General features: G+C 41.5%; 2 protein-coding genes across 2 annotated transcripts; both read left to right on the top strand.

Moving 5' to 3' along the window:
- Window positions 1-406: 406 nt before the first annotated feature.
- LOC111852711 (hemopexin-like) lies at window positions 407-7,846 on the top strand. Its single transcript, XM_072700465.1, has 10 exons — window positions 407-578; window positions 1,075-1,097; window positions 3,103-3,303; window positions 3,443-3,600; window positions 4,359-4,512; window positions 4,821-5,033; window positions 5,461-5,550; window positions 5,716-5,846; window positions 7,034-7,181; window positions 7,370-7,846. Exons 1-10 carry the CDS (start codon window positions 514-516, stop codon window positions 7,633-7,635), a joined length of 1,449 nt encoding a protein of 482 aa, XP_072556566.1. The 5' UTR covers window positions 407-513; the 3' UTR covers window positions 7,636-7,846.
- Window positions 7,847-11,944: 4,098 nt separating this feature from the next.
- hpxa (hemopexin a) lies at window positions 11,945-17,695 on the top strand. The gene is made up of 9 exons (XM_072700354.1): window positions 11,945-12,091; window positions 13,195-13,287; window positions 13,737-13,927; window positions 14,077-14,230; window positions 14,959-15,171; window positions 16,816-16,911; window positions 16,981-17,111; window positions 17,213-17,360; window positions 17,469-17,695. Exons 1-9 carry the CDS (start codon window positions 12,037-12,039, stop codon window positions 17,693-17,695), a joined length of 1,308 nt encoding a protein of 435 aa, XP_072556455.1. The 5' UTR covers window positions 11,945-12,036.
- The last annotated feature ends 264 nt before the right edge of the window (window positions 17,696-17,959 follow it).

Genomic DNA, 17,959 nt, shown 5'->3' with positions numbered 1-17,959 from the left:
TTTATTGTTTGTTTATTAAAAAAAATATACTATTGTAAAATGATTAATGACTATGTAACTAGGAAGAATTTTGAAGAATTTATTCCTATTTTCCCTTGGCATTTACTACAGCATTATATATGATTATTTAATCTCATTTTTAAATACGTTTACTATATCTCTAAGAAACATTAATACATATGCGCATATATATCTTTGATGATGTGTATAAACTAATTTAAGACTTTTCAGCGGGCATAGTGAAGTAAAAAACAAAAAAAAGAGTTTGCAGCAGGGTATCAGACACAGTAAAGCGGTTGGGATTTCAGCTTGTTTTTGTTTTTTTCTGCCTACAACTCCGCCCACGCTTACCTCTCCACTCACTACCTCCACCCCATCCCAGAAGTAGCCTGTTGGTGTGCATTCACAGCCCTACTATAAAGGGCCGGGCCGGCAGAGGTGCAGCCAGCTGATTCAGCTCTCTATCTCCTCTGCAGAAGCTCTTCTGAAGCTGCACCTGGACGATCGCTCACCATGAAGCTGCTCTTCGGGTCCCTGTGCGTGTGCCTGGCCCTGGCCATGAGCCTCGGTGCTCCAACGTGAGTATCTGCTCTCCTCTGGCTGCCTCGATCTGCTCTGGGCACCATGCTACCTCCTATCACTTACCACTCAGATCTTACTCATCTTTTTATCTTCTTACCTCCTTTATCCAACTCATCTATGTGCCACTTAGGAATTATATATAATATGTAGCCTACAGTTTATCCCAGGAAGCACAGTGTACAAGGCAGAGATGCCCCTCAGAGGATGCCATTCCTCCCAGGGCACAATTTACTAATCATAGCTTTTTTTCCAAGTGTATTTATCATAGTGCTGCTGGTTATATTGATTTTTCAATGATCGGTGTTACTTCTGTTTCAATGCCTGTGAAGTCTCCAGGGCTAAACTTCCAAGAAATAAAACGTTAACTGTGTATGTAGAAATATTTGAAAGTTTGTAGCAGGCAGGGGTGAAAAGTGAGCGGGATGTGACGATTTAAAAGTGGGGTTCTCATTGTCGTGGTTCTAAGTTCTCCTTCTCTTAATCTCTACCCAGGTATCACACTGATACTCGTTCTGGTAAGTTTTACTACTAATCCACCTACTTACAAGATGATGCATTCATTATTCATATTCCACTGTAGATACAGAAAGTATTTCTTTAATTTATTAACTGAATTTTACAGTCACTTTAATATAATTAGTATAAAAATGTATTTTTTTATGATCCTATGATGGCTTGTGGATAAAAAAAAAAAAGTTAATAAGATGATCAATCCATTGCATCATGTTACTACTTTTCTACAAAAATTAAGCGGTAAAAATAATAGGTTAGAGGGTATTTTGTAACAGCCAATTCATACAATTAGTAAGTTTTCCATAAAAATTAAACATCAAAATACTACATTAAAATACTACAAAGTGTGTCAGATGTAAAAGGAGGCAGATACTCAAAATGCTGCTTACAAAACAATACTTAACTCCGAAACGAATGAATGAAGTCTGTTGCTGTAATTTCAGTTGAAGCAGAGTTCATTTTATGTGTTATAACACAGGACAATGTGTAGCAGTTAATTAGTGACTGAAAATGCAGAGGAAAACAAAAAAAAACTTTTGTCACAAGGAGTAGATAGAGGACATAAAGAAATGAGGTGGAGGAACTATTATTGTCCTCATCAGCAAATATATGATGTGGGAGGTGCTGGTGTTGTCAGGAGCTAAGGGCGGGGGCGGTGTGTCCAGGAGCTGAGAGATGACTTGGGAGGTGCTGGTGTTGTCGTGAGCTGAGGTCATGGGTGCTGCTATTATGGTGAGGAACTGGTACTGCTGACGCTGTTTTCCTTACTCACGCTGCTAACTCTAGCTGACACCTTGTTACTTTTCACCAAATACATTTGTTTGGGAAAATGACCAAAATCGGTCTCTGAATGAAATTTTATAAATTAAAAGGATGTCTATCTGAAACAAATCTTTCTGAAACAACCAGGGGCCGGACTTAACATAATGCAAGGGTAAGCAGCCGTCTCGGGGCCCCGGAAACTAGGGGCCCCATGGAGAAAGCATTTCCAGAAGTTAAATTTAAGGATATAATATCGTCATATGAATGACAGCAACATGTATGTTATTTGGGTTTTTGGGGACAGTTTTCAGGATAGACAAAGTTGTCTCTGTCCTGGGTGTAATGAACTGTCCTACTTTGAAACTTCATGCTACCCAGCTTTCTGTTACCACTGGAGATGCAAGACTAACATTATATCTCCCTTGTCTGATACTGCCTTGCTAGAGTAGTAGACAAGTTGCACTTTGATTTGAACATTATTGATGTTCCATCGTTTTTAATTTTGCCCAATTCTCTTTCGGCTCTTTGGCCCCCCCCCCTTCCATGTGGGCCGAGGGCCCCCAGAGAAATTAGTCCACTCCAGAAACAAATTATGCATCTAGTTATATCTCTGGTATAAAAATGCCTATTCATAACACGAAATTGCAATGGTAGAAGGAGAGATCTGAAGACATAACTTCTGAATCATTCAATCGACTAAGACAACAATGTCATTATTTTATCCTGATTGCTCATCGCAAAGGAGGGATACCTGCACAGGCATATTTTTTTGTGTTTTAGCCAAGAAGGGATTAGCAAGGGAGGAAATATATATATAAAAGATTAAGTCCTGCCCATTTTGAGGCAGCTCAGTTTTTACCTCACCTGGCTCTCAGCACCGCTGCTGACAAACTGGCCATTCTTACTGGCCGCTAGATGGTGCTGTTTACACAATAACTATATAGTTTTTATTACAATAGTGAATAGAGTACATGTGCTTTAAATAACAATAAGATTTTAGTGATGAGTTCTTTCAAAGTTACTTATTTCATAATTTAATCTAAAAAATCAAGGAAGTACTACCTCCTCTACCTCTATGAACCAGCCTCCTCTGATGAAGGTTTGCATCTTCAAGTTGTTGCCTCTTCATATTAATAATGTCACCATATTCATATGGTTATTTAGAGTTTAATAAGTGCAAAAATAATATACATGAGTACAAGGTCATAAAAGAAAATCCATCTCAACTTTCATTGCTTTAACCAGGTCACAACTCCACTGATTCTGATGACTACGATCTACCAGACCACAATCATGATAGTGAACACCATCATTATATTAGTGGACTCGATCATCAAGGCCATTCTGATGACCATGACCATAGTGCTGCGAAACTTGGCCACTGTGATGGGATTGAGTTTGATGCCGTTGCACCTGATGAGAAGGGAATTATCCACTTTTTCAAGGGTACTTTAATATTTTAAATGAAGTTTATTGCCGTCCATTGAAATTATTGTTACATGTCTTCATGCTTGAGTATGATGTAAGGCACCATTTGTGGTTTCCATGATCATCTGACACCAGATTTCTAATGTGCTATTTTAAGATGACCAAGTATGGAAGGGCTTCAAAGGGGCATCCGAGCTAGTGAACGGCACATTCCATGAGCTTGACGACCACCACCGCCTGGACCATGTGGATGCTGCGTTCCGCATGCACCATCAGGACCAGTCTAAGGACCATGACCACATCTTTATCTTCATGGTACAGCCATGCTCATAACAAATCCTGTTTATATGCTTGTAGCAACACATTATGTAATAAGGTTATATTATGTAATAGCAGGTAATTTTTATCACAAAATGTAGTGTTATTACATAATTTGTAACAACACATTATGTAATAACTTGGGAAAGAAGTGACAAAGTTTCATTAGAAAAATCTGTTTAAGATTTAAATTTAAACTTAAGATCACTCCTTGATTGTTTCTCAAAACCCTTTGTGACTAAAGTAATTCATAACTGCATTCATAAATTAACAAGCGATCTGACCCACTCGTTATTTTCTGTTATTCTTTATTTGAACATTTGCCTGCTATTCTGTCACAGAGACACATAAGTCAACTGAAATGTATCCAAAAAAAATGCTGATGCTTTTTTTTGGACAATGTAATAATAATTATGATTATGACAATAATGATAATAATAATAACAATAATAGCTTCAAGTTGTAATACATTATTATATTGGAATAACACCACATTATGTGATGAAAATGTTGCATTTTGATATTACCTCTAATGCGGCATTTTACTTTATGTGTTGTTGCAATGCTTCCTCAGTCACTCGCGCCCAACATTTTGATGATACGCTAAAAGGCTATCGCCCTTTTTCAGGGCTCAAACTTCATATTCTATATAGAACCAACAACATTTTTTAAGGTCAAAGGAAAATATATTCCTAGAGTAATAAAGAACATGAAAGTTACTGAAGTATCAAAAATCTTTAATGCCACTTCTGCAGGGTGACAAGGTCTTCAGTTACTACAACCACAGCCTGGAGAAGGGCTATCCAAAGGAAATCCGGGAGGTGTTTCCGGGAATCCCCAGCCACCTGGATGCTGCTGTGGAATGCCCCAAGAGCGAATGTAGTGATGACTCTGTCATTTTCTTTAAAGGTCTGTATGTACTCACATGCTCATGACCCTTATAACTTCATTATTATGAAACGTATTACATTAGAAAATAAACAAACTATTTTTTTTCCTATTGTAATTGATAAAATTGACCAAATAATGCAATTATGACTCCAGAATAAAGACACAGCAGAGATGATGTATTTTATAAATGTGTGATCAATTATGGCATCGTTTAAACCAACATTTTAGCATAAGAGAAATCTGTTGTCTTTTAATGAAGTTTATGAAATGAAATGACATTGGCCTTTGGGTATTAATAAGTACTGTATGTGTCCTTTGTGTCACAGACAGCAAAGTGTACCACTTTGATGTGAAAACTAAGACAGCTAAAGAGAAGCTGTGGCCACAGCTTCCCAGATGCACGTCTGCCTTGCGGTGGCTTGAGCATTACTACTGTTTCCATGGACACAATTTCACCCGATTCCATGCGGTCACCGGAGCGGTTCCGGAAGGCTACCCCAAGGACATGCGCGGATACTTCATGACTTGCCCTGGTTTTGGTACGTCGGCAAGAATCAGACTAAATACCTACCATGTTCCTCTTTGTAATATTCTTAGATTAATAGACAGTAGTATACTCATTTTCCATCTTCTTTTCCAGTACAGGGTTTTAGACAATATAACAGTAAAGTATGATATTATACATAATATAATACAAGGTGACAGTCCTATTTGTTACGATGCTGAGGTAGTTATTTGGGCAAACCCCCCCAGAAATATGGTTGATATACAGATAGTAACTGTGAGTAAAAGTGGGTATTCAAGAAAACTAGAAATCTAGCTAGTTTATATTGACACCTTGTTTACTGCCACCATAACGACATATAGTTTTTGCTATAACTTGATTTATTTGAGTTCATGGCACGTTTGAGGTATAGGCAGCCTTGCTTTGATTGTGACAGTTCCTCTGGTATGCTGTACCTGCAGATCATGGTCGTGAAAGCCATTTCAACTGCACCAATCCACACCTGGATGCCATCACCACAGATGATGCGGGCAAGGCCTACTCCTTCAGGGGTACGATCCCTAACCCCCCCCCCCCCCCTTCCCCAAGTCTGTCCTGTACTTTGTCCTGTAATGCTAAAATAAGATCGAATGGCTGACATACTTAAAGAGGTGACTAAGAAATAAGAGACCAAAAGCTGTAAAATACCCACCTGGTCATGACTGGTTCCCATTCAGGTGAATGGTACTTGCGTTTGGACAACCAACGTGATGGTTCGCACGCCTTCCCCATCACTAACGCCTGGAAGGAAGTCCACAGCAACGTGGATGCTGTCTTCTCCTATGACAATAAACTTTACTTCATCAAGGTTGGTTGGGGTAATTCAAACAGGGTTGATGTGGTGGTTCAGTGCGTAGAACTGTTACCTCACATGTCTTATGTTGGCTCTTCTCTGGGTACACCAGTTACCTCCCGCAGTCCAAACACATTCATTTAGGCTAACTGGCATCTTTAGGTTGACTGTAGTGCATAATTTTGAGTAAGTGTGTGCCCTGTGATGGAATATAATCCAAGGCCATTAGACAACCTTGAGCAGGACAACCAGCTGGAAAACATCCATCCACCCATTTTCTATACCTGCGTATCCTATTCAGGGTTGCAGCGGGTCTGCAGCCTATCCCTGTCAGGATGGGGCACCAACCCTTTGCAGGGCACACTCACACACACTACACACACCACTCACACACACACACACCATTCACACACTCACACACACCACACACACCACTCACACACACCACACACACCACTCACACACACCACACACACCACTCACACTCACACACACCACACACACCACTCACACACACTACACACACCACTCACACTCACACACACCACACACACCACTCACACACACTACACACACCACTCACACTCACACACACCACACACACCACTCACACACACCACACACACCACTCACACACACCACACACACCACTCACACACACACACACCATTCACACACTCACACACACCACACACACCACTCACACACACACACACCATTCACACACTCACATACCACACACACCACTCACACACACACACACCATTCACACACTCACACACACCACTCACACACACACACACCATTCACACACTCACACACACCACACACACCACTCACACACACACACACCATTCACACACACACCACACACACCACTCACACACACACACACCATTCACACACTCACACACATCACACACACCACTCACACACACACACCATTCACACACTCACGCACACTTTTGGGACTGTGGGGGGGAAACCGGAGTACCCAGATAAAACCCCACGACAACACGGGGAGAACATGCAAACTCCACACGCATGGAGGTGACTAACCCAGACTCCAACCCTGGTCCCAGAGGGATGAGGTAACAGTGCTAACCACTGAACCATCGCTCAGTTGAAAGAAAAATAAACAAAATCACTGAATATGTCTTCCTTTTAATGTGTGACTTTTTTCTTGGCTGTTCCTTCATTAGGGTCAACAGATTTACATATACAAATCTGGAGCACACTATACTCTCATTGAAGGATACCCCAAACCTCTGAAGGAAGAGCTTGGGGTTGAAGGTCCAGTGAACGCTTCCTTCGCTTGTGAAGGAAAAAGCATTGCATATATCATTCAAGGTAATTATGCTCACTTGTTATCTTGTACGTGTCATGGCTTATTGCCATCCTAGCCTCTAAATGATATATATTTTATTATAATTTTATTATTTATTTATTATGACGAAGTTGTTGCTAACATAAGTAAGATGAACAGAAATCAAGGATGCTTTCACTAAGATATTGTCTATGTCTTTTGCATACTGTAGGACAAAATATGTATTCTGTGAACCTCAGTACTACCCCGAGGACTGTGATCAAAGATACGATCCTACCCTTGACTAATGTGGAGGCTGCCACATGTGACTCCAGCGGTGTGAGACTGTTTGTGGGCTCTGAGTTTTACAGCTATGAAAACCCAAATAGCATCGCCGTTAGCGGGACTGCTGTGACTCCCCAGAAGACCCCCAAGAATATTCTGGGCTGTGACCATGAGGTGCGAACACCTCTTTCAGGCACTCACGCATCGATCTGAATGGTTAATATGTGACATACGTGGTGCCCATTGGATGACAACACTGACAAGTTTGCTAACAATGATACTAATGACATGTGATACTGATTGCATGATTTGTATATCTCATTTTGATTTTAATGGAATTTTTATTCTTATTTTTTTTTCCCATTACCATTGTTCGACATGAATTCTCTTTTTATCTGTAGGGAAATAAAGATGGTCCATAATACTGCTTGTTCATTAAATACATTTTATTATCTTTCTAGCTTTGATGTGTCTAATCATATATTGTAAAACCTTCTGATCCATACAAAGAGGAGATTCCACTACTGTTCACTTTGATCCCCGAAATTTGACCCCTCTAACTATACTGTACATCTACAGTACATACCTAGATTTGCTGGCACTTATGTTATTATTTTACTCTAATTTGTGAAAGAAAAAGAAGACAGTTGGTTGACAGTGGATACCAGTAGAGCTTCACACAGTCACAAACGTAGCTTCGATACCTGCACTTTGTTCTGCTTTGTTCTTGGTTTTCTCTGGGAGCTCATTCCATAGTCCAGAAACACATTTTATAAGTGAACTGCTGTCAACCATAATTCAAAAGTCTATGGCTTATAATAAATCGCTTTCTGTTCAGTTTGTGGTTGTATCCTGAGATTCCAATGATAGACTACCAGCGTAAATAAGGAGTTATGTAAGAAAGCATACTTACACTTCTGTTGACTTCAATTTTAAACCGTCTACATTCAAAAAGAGGCTTTTTAGTGATTGGGGGTCTTAGGGGTAACCTCTGCCGATTTAATTCCTCTTTTTGAGGTAAATGTTGTATTGCATTGTCTGTTACTTTGTAATTTTATTGTATGCCAGCACTGAGCTACTTTCAAAGGTTGCCTTGAATGGATTTTGGAACTTGTGCTTGTAGATTTAGGGGCCCTGTTTCATAAGCATTAGTTTAAAACAGAGGTCTAAAATATAAATTATTAATTACACATAACAGCATGTCAAGCTGTGAACAGGAGAGAACAGAATACTACTTAAGTGGGAACACAATCCATGCATAGACCATAATCTACTTATTTTTTGTATTACAGTATGTAGCAGCAATCTCAAAACTGAATGTAAGATACATATTAATACAAATTCATGATTTAGCATTCAACATTTATTCATCATAATATTGATTATATTGGATAATTCAGCAGTCCAATTGCTGTGACTTGTTAACCCTTAAGACAAAATATGAGCCATAATTATAATGTATCTATTTAATTATTTTAACATGAAACACTTTGGCATAAACTGATGCAAGGACCTGTTTTTCATAGAAATGTTATACTGTTAACTATTTTGCATGAGCATTTGTTAGGAGTCAGTAATCCATCACACAAAACCATGTCTGTCAAAATTATGCCTCTTCACTGCTTCATTCATGTTCTTGGCACAATCAGTCACCTGGGACATACGCTGTCTTCGCTCCCAAAAGAATGCTACCAAGCAGACCAGTCACAGTTCTTGCAATCTATGTCGCTGTGACATGTAGTTACATTTCTGGGTAGGGGCACATCAGGCTGCGGTGAGGGTTATAATGTAAGGTTAATACTTTAATATGGCTGACTCTGATCTGCAATGCATGCGCGACTCAAATCCACAGTTGACTCAGATCCTGTAGTGACAGCTGAGCAAAACTTGTGAGAGGAAACAAATGTACACAACAGATTTTGAAAGTGTGTGAGTTATTTTTGTGTGTAAGAGAGGACGAGTTCTACTGCGTGAGAGGGATTGAGTTCCACACGACAGAGAACCAGTCCTACACCAGCAAAAAAAAACAACAACAGAATATTATGAATCAATAAACAAAAAATTAGTGGTGGAAAGTGTATCTTTGTTTTGGTGTTGATTCCTGGGATTGGCACTCATATTTTCAGTAACACTGTAAAGAGAGTCACACAGTTCATGTGAAGGGTGGAACAGCTGAACTTTAGCCATGAAGTTCCTCTGTTTAATTAATCTTTTTTCACATGCAATGCAGTGATTTGTAGCAATAGTTCATGGCATTTAAAACCTGTCTGCTGTTCGATAAAGAGAGTGTCCTGCTGGGAAAAAAAACAGCACAGACCAACATGATTTCCATGCTGGTCTACGCTGGTTTGGGGCTGGGGAAACATTTCAATGATTATTAATACAAACAAATCCTCTTATATCTCATACATACACAAACATTACAAAGGACAAGCCTGTTCAGAAATGTGGCAGATACATTCTCTTTATTTCTAATGAAACAGAAACAGATGAAGAGTATATACCAGAGGTATTTCACAAAACACGATTTCTCCATCAGCCAGAATACTTACTGTAAGCCAAATATAAGGATTGTCCAAGAAGATTTTCACTTACCTCTCTTCCTGTTGATCAGTTTTCACTTCTGGTTTGAGTTATCCAGCTAACTGGGAAATCTTGCTTTGTGGAATAGCTCTCAGGACTATTCCAATCACGGTCCTTAGGGCCCAAGCACTGCTGATTTTCCAGCCTTCCTTTTTCAGTGTTCACTGCAGGGGGGTCAGCTCTAGCTAGGGGGCGATACAGTGCCAGGCGATCCCTGTGTGGGACCAGAGTCATACATCACTCAGGCAGCTGCATCTTCAGAGAGGTGCTCGAGGATCTCTCCAGGTCCCCTCCAAAGAATGTCTGGTTCAGGTGACCGCTTTTTCTTACGAATGGAACATAAACTGGGTCCCAGATGTTAAAATCCTTCCGCCGGGAGGTCAGCCTTGGTGCTGTCAGCCAACTCATGTGTCCTTCTCAGAAGCTCCCTGAAGCCCCGCTGTCACACGCCGGCTCCCTCAGTACCTCTGGCTCTCGTGACGGCCTGAACATCATGTCCACCGGGATGTGGAGCTCCTGCCTGAACATCAACACAGCTGGCATGCGCCGAGTGCTCTCCTGCACCTCAGTTCGGTATGGCCAGAGGACCAAGGGCAGGTGGCGGGCGACCAGGATGGCGAGCTGCGCAGCGAACGTGTGATTAAACCGTTCCACCAGGCCGAAGAGGGCTGGTGCAGGTGTTCTCAATGCCCAGCCGTTTGCAGACCTTGCCAAAACTGTGCCTCAATGTATATCATGGTCCACCACCATGATGACATCATACATAGAAATGTACAGAAAAAAAATCAAACACATGTAAGGAAGCACAGATTAGCATGATCATGTTACAAGCCAAGACATCATTTTCAAATGTAGCCCTAAGCTTTACAGGTAGGCCTACAAGTGAATGCATTTTTTTCATTATTATTTAAAGGTTGCTGGGTTCACTTTTTGGAACAGTTCAACTATTGACTAAAGTAATATGAGGATTCGACTAAATCGCATATGTCAGCATTTATTTATTTTGTTTTGGCCCTGTTCCATTGACCAAGTGATCATGTAAGTCTGCAAGGGTTCATAGTCTAACCCCGTTCCCTTGGATAACACTCAACATTTTACTGCTCTGAGTCCTTGAAATTGCCACATTTTTCTGCTGTGTGCAGCCTTGTTTTCTACCATTTATACCTGTAACTTAATGCACAGCAATAAAAGAACAGTGGTCAACTGCATTAGATACAGATACATGTGTTGGTACATGTTTGTCGGTAATGCCTGCACACATCCACTGTGGTTCAAATTTTTATTTATTTTTTTATCAATTTTTGCAGCTATATATACTGAAACATGATGTTCTTGTTTTAAAAAACAGTGCAAGAGGAGCATCAGCAATTAAAATGTTAAATATAAAGCAAGCATTCGAGAAACCTACGAAATGAAGAATAAACAAATGGAATTAATTTTGCAGCTATGGTAGACATACAACATTAAAATCACATACATTGTATATGTATCTGTAATTTTTCTAAAGGCTTTTGCATATTCAGGTGTATGTGACATAATCATAGATAGCATTTAGCCGAATCAGTGGACAGGTAGTCTGTTTTGGGGTCACCAAATAAAGAGAACTGATTTAACAATCCATTATGGCCATTTAAGAAGTCAAATGATTACTGAGGTCTAAAACTTCTCCACAGGGGTTGAATAAAGCATCTTGCAAGCAAGGAAAACACCAATTTTGCATATCTCAGAGATAGTGATGGACAAGAAGGAAAAATTCTTTGAAACAAGCATTTATGATTGATTGCCTTGACCAGAGCATGTGGGTCTGCATGGGTCCACCTACCATTTGTGTAATCTGAGGGAAAGGGTATCCATATAGAACAGCATGTACCAGCTTTTGGAAACTCCCCCCTCCCTCAAACACATACGGGCCAGACCACACCTGCATGTGCAGTATAAAGGGCCGGTCCGGCAGAGGTGCACCCAGCTGATTCAGCTCTCTATCTCCTCTGCAGAAGCTCTTCTGAAGCTGCACCTGGACGATCGCTCACCATGAAGCTGCTCTTCGGGTCCCTGTGCGTGTTCCTGGCCCTGGCCATGAGCCTCGGTGCTCCATCGTGAGTATCTGCACTCCTCAGGCTGCCTCGATCTGCTCTGGGCACCATGCTACCTCCTATCACTTACCACTCAGATCTTACTCATCTTTTTAGCTTCTTACCTCCTTTATCCAACTCATCTATGTGCTACTTAGGAATTAGGTTGTTCTTTGCTTTTCAAACAGCGAATTTAATCTCATGCTAATTTCTGATTCCATCCATCTGACTTCCATATTGCTTATCTGGTACTGGGTCATTGTGAGCCTCCAGTTTATCATGGGAAGCACAGTGTACAAGGCAGGGATGCCATAGAGAGAACACCATTCACTCACTGGGCACAACTTCCCAGTCAGTTTATTTCCCACAAACAGCTGCGTGTTTATCATGGAGCTGCAGCTCTGAAGTTCTATTGATTTTTCAGTGTCCTGTTACTTCTGCTGCACCCTGAGCATTGCAAAAACCCCATTAACCTTCTTGCAGTTTGTATATCTGTTGAGCTGATGAGGACAAAGTCACATAGAATATGAGTATATAAATCAAATAATTTTGCTAATGCACTTATAGTAGTCAATTAAATTCCTGTGTTGATGATATTATTCCTACTGTTTACGCCAGTGATCTGTCCAAGCGCAACATATAGTCCAACACTAAACTGTAGGAGAATAAAAGATTAGTTGTGTAGAAAAATGTCATAGTTGGAAAAAAGGGGAAGCATGAGCATGTCGTTATGATTCTAAAATGAGGTTCTTGTTGTCATGGTTCTAAGATCTCCTTCTTTTAATCTCTATATAGGCATCATGCTGACACTCATGGTGGTGAGTTTTACTACTGATCCTTAGACATAACTGACCATCCACTTTGTATTCACTTTAATATAATTACTAGGAAAATTTAATATACGTAGTCAAGGTTTCCAGAATCTTTGTATTGCTTATTGGTTGCATTATTATTTAATGCTTATATGGTTCTTTGGTAACTTAATGTACAAATATAATAAGTGCAAAAATCGCAATGTACAAGCAGTACAAGACCAGCAAGGATAAACTATCTCAACTGTGATTGGTTCCACCAGACCATGACTCCTCCCACGCCGGTGACCATGATCATCACAAAGATGACCACCATGCGGACAAACTTGACCGCTGTGATGGGATCGAATTTGATGCCATTACTGTCGATGAAAAAGGCATCCCCTACTTCTTTAAAGGTATGCAGTCACCGGCCATTCTCCCAAAGAGTCACCGGCCATTCTCCCAAAGAGTCACCGGCCATTCTCCCAAAGAGTCACCGGCCATTCTCCCAAAGAGACACCGGCCATTCTCCCAAAGAGTCACCGGCCATTCTCCCAAAGAGATACCGGAAATTCTCCCAAAGAGTCACCGGCCATTCTCCCAAAGAGTCACTGGCCATTGTCCCAAAAGAAGCATCCCCTTCCTCAGCAGTACACTTCAAGAGCACATGTGTGAGATAATGTCATTAATCAGCTGCTAGGACAAAATGTTGCTCACTCCATGTTGGGAAACGACCAGTTACAGTTTACTGGACAATTGCTTTCAGCTTGAGAGCTGTAATTCTGATTTAAAAGAGCAAGTGGTTTAATTAGAATGGAGATGACAAAGTGATGGTGACTTCAGCTCTGTCCGATAATTCTTCCAGGCGACCACCTGTGGAAGGGTTTTTATGCACATGCCGAGCTTTCCAACGCTACCTTTCATGAGCTAGACGACCAGCACCACTTGGGACACGTGGATGCTGCATTCAGAATGCACAATCCAGACCGACATAAGCACCATGACCACAGTGATGAGCACGGAGACCAATACCACGACCACGTCCTCTTCTTTATGGTAGCAGCCTTAAGGCTAATGGAACTACACAGCAAAATCACCTCTAACAAGTTTAATCTTTTTCATTATTATTGATTTTTGTTATAATCATAATTATCTAATATGCATTTTTGAACTTTGGATACTGATAAATGGCTGCATTTCTGCAGGATGACAAGGTCTTCATTTACGACGACCACAACCTGGAGAAGGGCTTTCCAAAGGAAATCCGGGGGGTGTTTCCGGGAATCCCCAGCCATCTGGATGCTGCTGTGGAATGCCCCAAGGACGAGTGTGAAACCGACTCTGTACTCTTCTTTAAAGGTGAGTATCAATACGCTTAAGAGTATAATATTATTCTGTCTATCACATACTGTTATATGGAAAAAAATACTTAGTAGGCTGCTCTATGGCAATCTTTAAACACTTTATATAACGCAATTTTATGAAGACAAGAATTGCATCAAGCAAGGATTTCTACTGATCTATTATTAATAATATGAGAGTGTACTGGGATGCCGTAGGTAGGTGGGGGATGAAATCCTGTCCCGGGCCCTGGAATTTCGCATGTTCTCTCTGTCTTTGTGCCATTTTTCTCCCACAATCCGAAAAAGCCAAGTCTTTAACCGTGCTCATTGTTTGTGTGTGCATGTAAAATTGGCGGCAAGTCAAAGTACCTGTATGGTCAGCTTCAGCTGATGCATGGGTCACAAACCAAGATGAAGTATCTTTCTTGTTGGTTATGCTGCAGAAGAAATATAATAAATGCAAAATAAATATGTAAGACATGTACAAACAATATATATTAGGACATGGACAAGAGACATCCTATTCAGGGTGACCCCTGCCTTGTGGCCTCTGCTTCGTGTGAAACAGGCTGTCATTAAATATAAATTGATAGTAGCATATTGAAATTACCTATATTTCAGATGTCTATACCTTTTAAAACCTTTATGAAAGCATATTTTATGGTATATTTATAAGTTACACAATGACACTGAGAATTTAAGAATAACTGCCTGGAGAACATGTTTTGTGTATGATTCTGGCAGGGGACAAGGTCTACCACTTCGAGATAGAGAAGAAGGAAGCACACGAGGAGGACTGGGCTCATCTTCCCAACTGCACATCAGCTTTCCGTTGGCTGGGTCACTACTACTGTTTCCATGGACATGAGTTCACCAAGTTCAACCCAGTCACCGGAAAAGTCACTGGAAATTATCCGAAGGATGCGCGAGACTTCTTCATGAAGTGTCCCAAGTTCGGTATGTTGACCAGTGTTGGAGAAGTTATTCAAAGAAAGTTATTGCAGATTATTAGTGGCAAACAGCCATCCGGTCCTGCAGCCATAGAGGCGCTGGTCACAGACCCGCCTGTTCACGCTGAGGGTATGAAGCGGCGAAGGCGTGGGATGGGGGGAGGGTGTGGTGAGTGCATATCTGTACGTATGTATATGTGTGTGTGTATCCAGGTGTCCTTTGGATTGGGGGAGAGGAATGCAAGAGAGTCTCACTGCCTTGTTCTTCCGGGGGAGTTGTTAATTCAGCAGCGGCTTTGGCCGAGGCCAGTGCTGATTAGGGGGGAGCCAAAAGCAGATAGGATCGGGTTGTTTCGGTTTCCGGGCGAGAAACTGTAACTTCACAGCTCCTCTAATGTCCACGCTGGTCTCCGCCATCCAAAATCCTTTGCAAAGCCGTGAGCTTCTCCGTGATGTTAACCAATTTGCGATCAATAGTCACAGTGATGTTATCCAATTTGCGATCAATAGTCACAGTCTGAGTGCCAACAGCTCTGCCCACTCCATCAATCATTCCGGCCAGCCTAGTGGGACTTTGAGCGGCTGTCACCATTTTCTTCAATCTTCGATAAACCAGGGCAATGCCTAATCCAATCAGTATAAGACCTGTAATCATGGTTCCGAATAGGTAGATATCTTCGATGTCCTCCACGGAAAGAGCTGCCAGACACACGACCCTCCACTTCTCCCATCCGTCCATCGTGTAGCCAGCTGCGTACGTTCCTGCAATACAGTCAGATTCCCCTGAACCTGGGCTTCTCGTCGAGAAGATGGTGTCAGTTGCGTTGAGAGATCAGTTGAACAAATCCATGATTTTTCTTAGTTTGGAGAGCAAGGCTGAGAGAGTCTCTCAAAGTATAAGACAGTAGACTAGATGAGACGAGAGGAGCAAAGCAGGGAAGATAAGAGGAGGGAGAGGGAGAGAAGTGCGTCCGACTCCGCTGAGGACATAGAAAGTCTATATCTATCTATCTATCTATCTATCTATCTATCTATCTATCTATCTATCTAATCTTGAAACAGAATAATCGTTAAAATTGTAAAACGTGTCAGGTTTCTTTTCCTATGACAGAGTAAAAATATTTTAGTGAGACTTCAACTCCCTGAGCTATGCGGATATCCGTACCAAACTTCAGAAAAAGCCTCATCTTAATCTATCTGACTGTACACGTGCAACTCTGAACACACTGCGCATGATTGATTCGAACTGATTGAGGCTACTTTAAACACCGACATGAATGCCTTTGACGAGCGTTGGGGTAGTTTGCAAACCTTACAGACTATATATTTACAAGGAAATGACTTGTCTTGTATGCCAACCTCAATCGCGCAAATGGCACTACCTGAGTGGCTGCGGATACCACCCTCACCGAAATCTGCCAGTGCCAACCTCACCTAAATCTGCCAGTACCGACCCGCCACAGTCTTAGATATGCACTCATTTATACGTAGATAAATCAAAAAGAATTACACTCCACTGTTTGACAAACCCATTCTTTCTCAACTCATATATGATATCAGATATTAATTCTCCAAGTATAGTTGCTGGCTATGCCTTAAATAGACAGGGAAAATGTTTTGCAGTAAAAATGTCACTATTCCTCTGTTGCAGCCAAGGACAGTGACCACACGGAGAGAGAGAAATGTAGCCGTGTGCACCTGGATGACATCACATCTGATGACGCAGGCAACATCTATGCTTTCAGAGGTAAGGACCACATATTTTTATATGTGCACATTTCCTCACCCTGTGAAACTTAGTGCATTTGGCCCGCAGGTCATTACTATCTTCACCGTGCTCCTGACAACAAGACCTGGAAAGCTCACCCCATTAATGACACCTGGAAAGAGATACACAGTGATGTGGATACAGTATTTTCCTACAATAACAATCTTTACATGATCAAGGTGGGTGTGATCACACTATTGAATAAGGAACTCTGGTGACAGCACTTGCTGGTATTGCTGTTGATAGTTATAATAGCTTATCCTCACGGTGTGTCTTGCAGGGCAATCAGGTCTATGTTTATAGTACGGGAGAGAAGCAATCACTACTGGATGGCTACCCAAAGCCTGTGAGTGAGGAGCTTGGAATTAAAGGCCACGTGGATGTCGCCTTCGTTTGCAACAATGCACACGTTTTATACGTCATTCAAGGTAGTCCTGATAACTCGCTGTCGTGGCGCAGAGTAGCGTAGCGATGTAAAAATCACCTGCCATTAATAGTCTAACTGGCATGACTTTTCGGTAAAATCCCTTCTCCAGGAGACAAGATGCATGAGGTGGACCTACAGAGCCACCCTCGGGAGAAAGGCACGGAGTATAAACTGCCTTTCCAGCATATTGATGCAGGAACATGCGGTTCAGATGGAGTGAAGATCATGGAGGGCTCTTACTTCTACCAGTATGAGAGCCCCAGACTCATGGCCACCAGTAGGATACTCCCTGTGAAACACACAATCTCTGTTGAACTATTTGGTTGTGATCATTAGAGTGGAGAGTTTATGGAAAGGACAGATTTCCAACAACAGGATGCTTCGAGCACCTCAGCCCAATGCACACAGTGCTGAGTGACGAGCGGTTGGCAGTTTGTTTCCTTTGATGTTCCAGCCTCCTGCCTTTAGCGTTGCTCACTTTCCAATTGGCCAGAATGTTTCCCTCACCTCTCTCTCCTGCCCATCATCAGCACTGTTCAGCCAACTTCAGGGCCTTCAGAGAGGATTACTCTTTCCATGATGTATTGACCTCTCAATTCT

Source organism: Paramormyrops kingsleyae, chromosome 16 (assembly GCF_048594095.1).
Source record: "Paramormyrops kingsleyae isolate MSU_618 chromosome 16, PKINGS_0.4, whole genome shotgun sequence".
NCBI classification, from domain to species: domain Eukaryota; kingdom Metazoa; phylum Chordata; class Actinopteri; order Osteoglossiformes; family Mormyridae; genus Paramormyrops; species Paramormyrops kingsleyae.
This window is presented reverse-complemented; position numbering and strand designations above follow the sequence as displayed.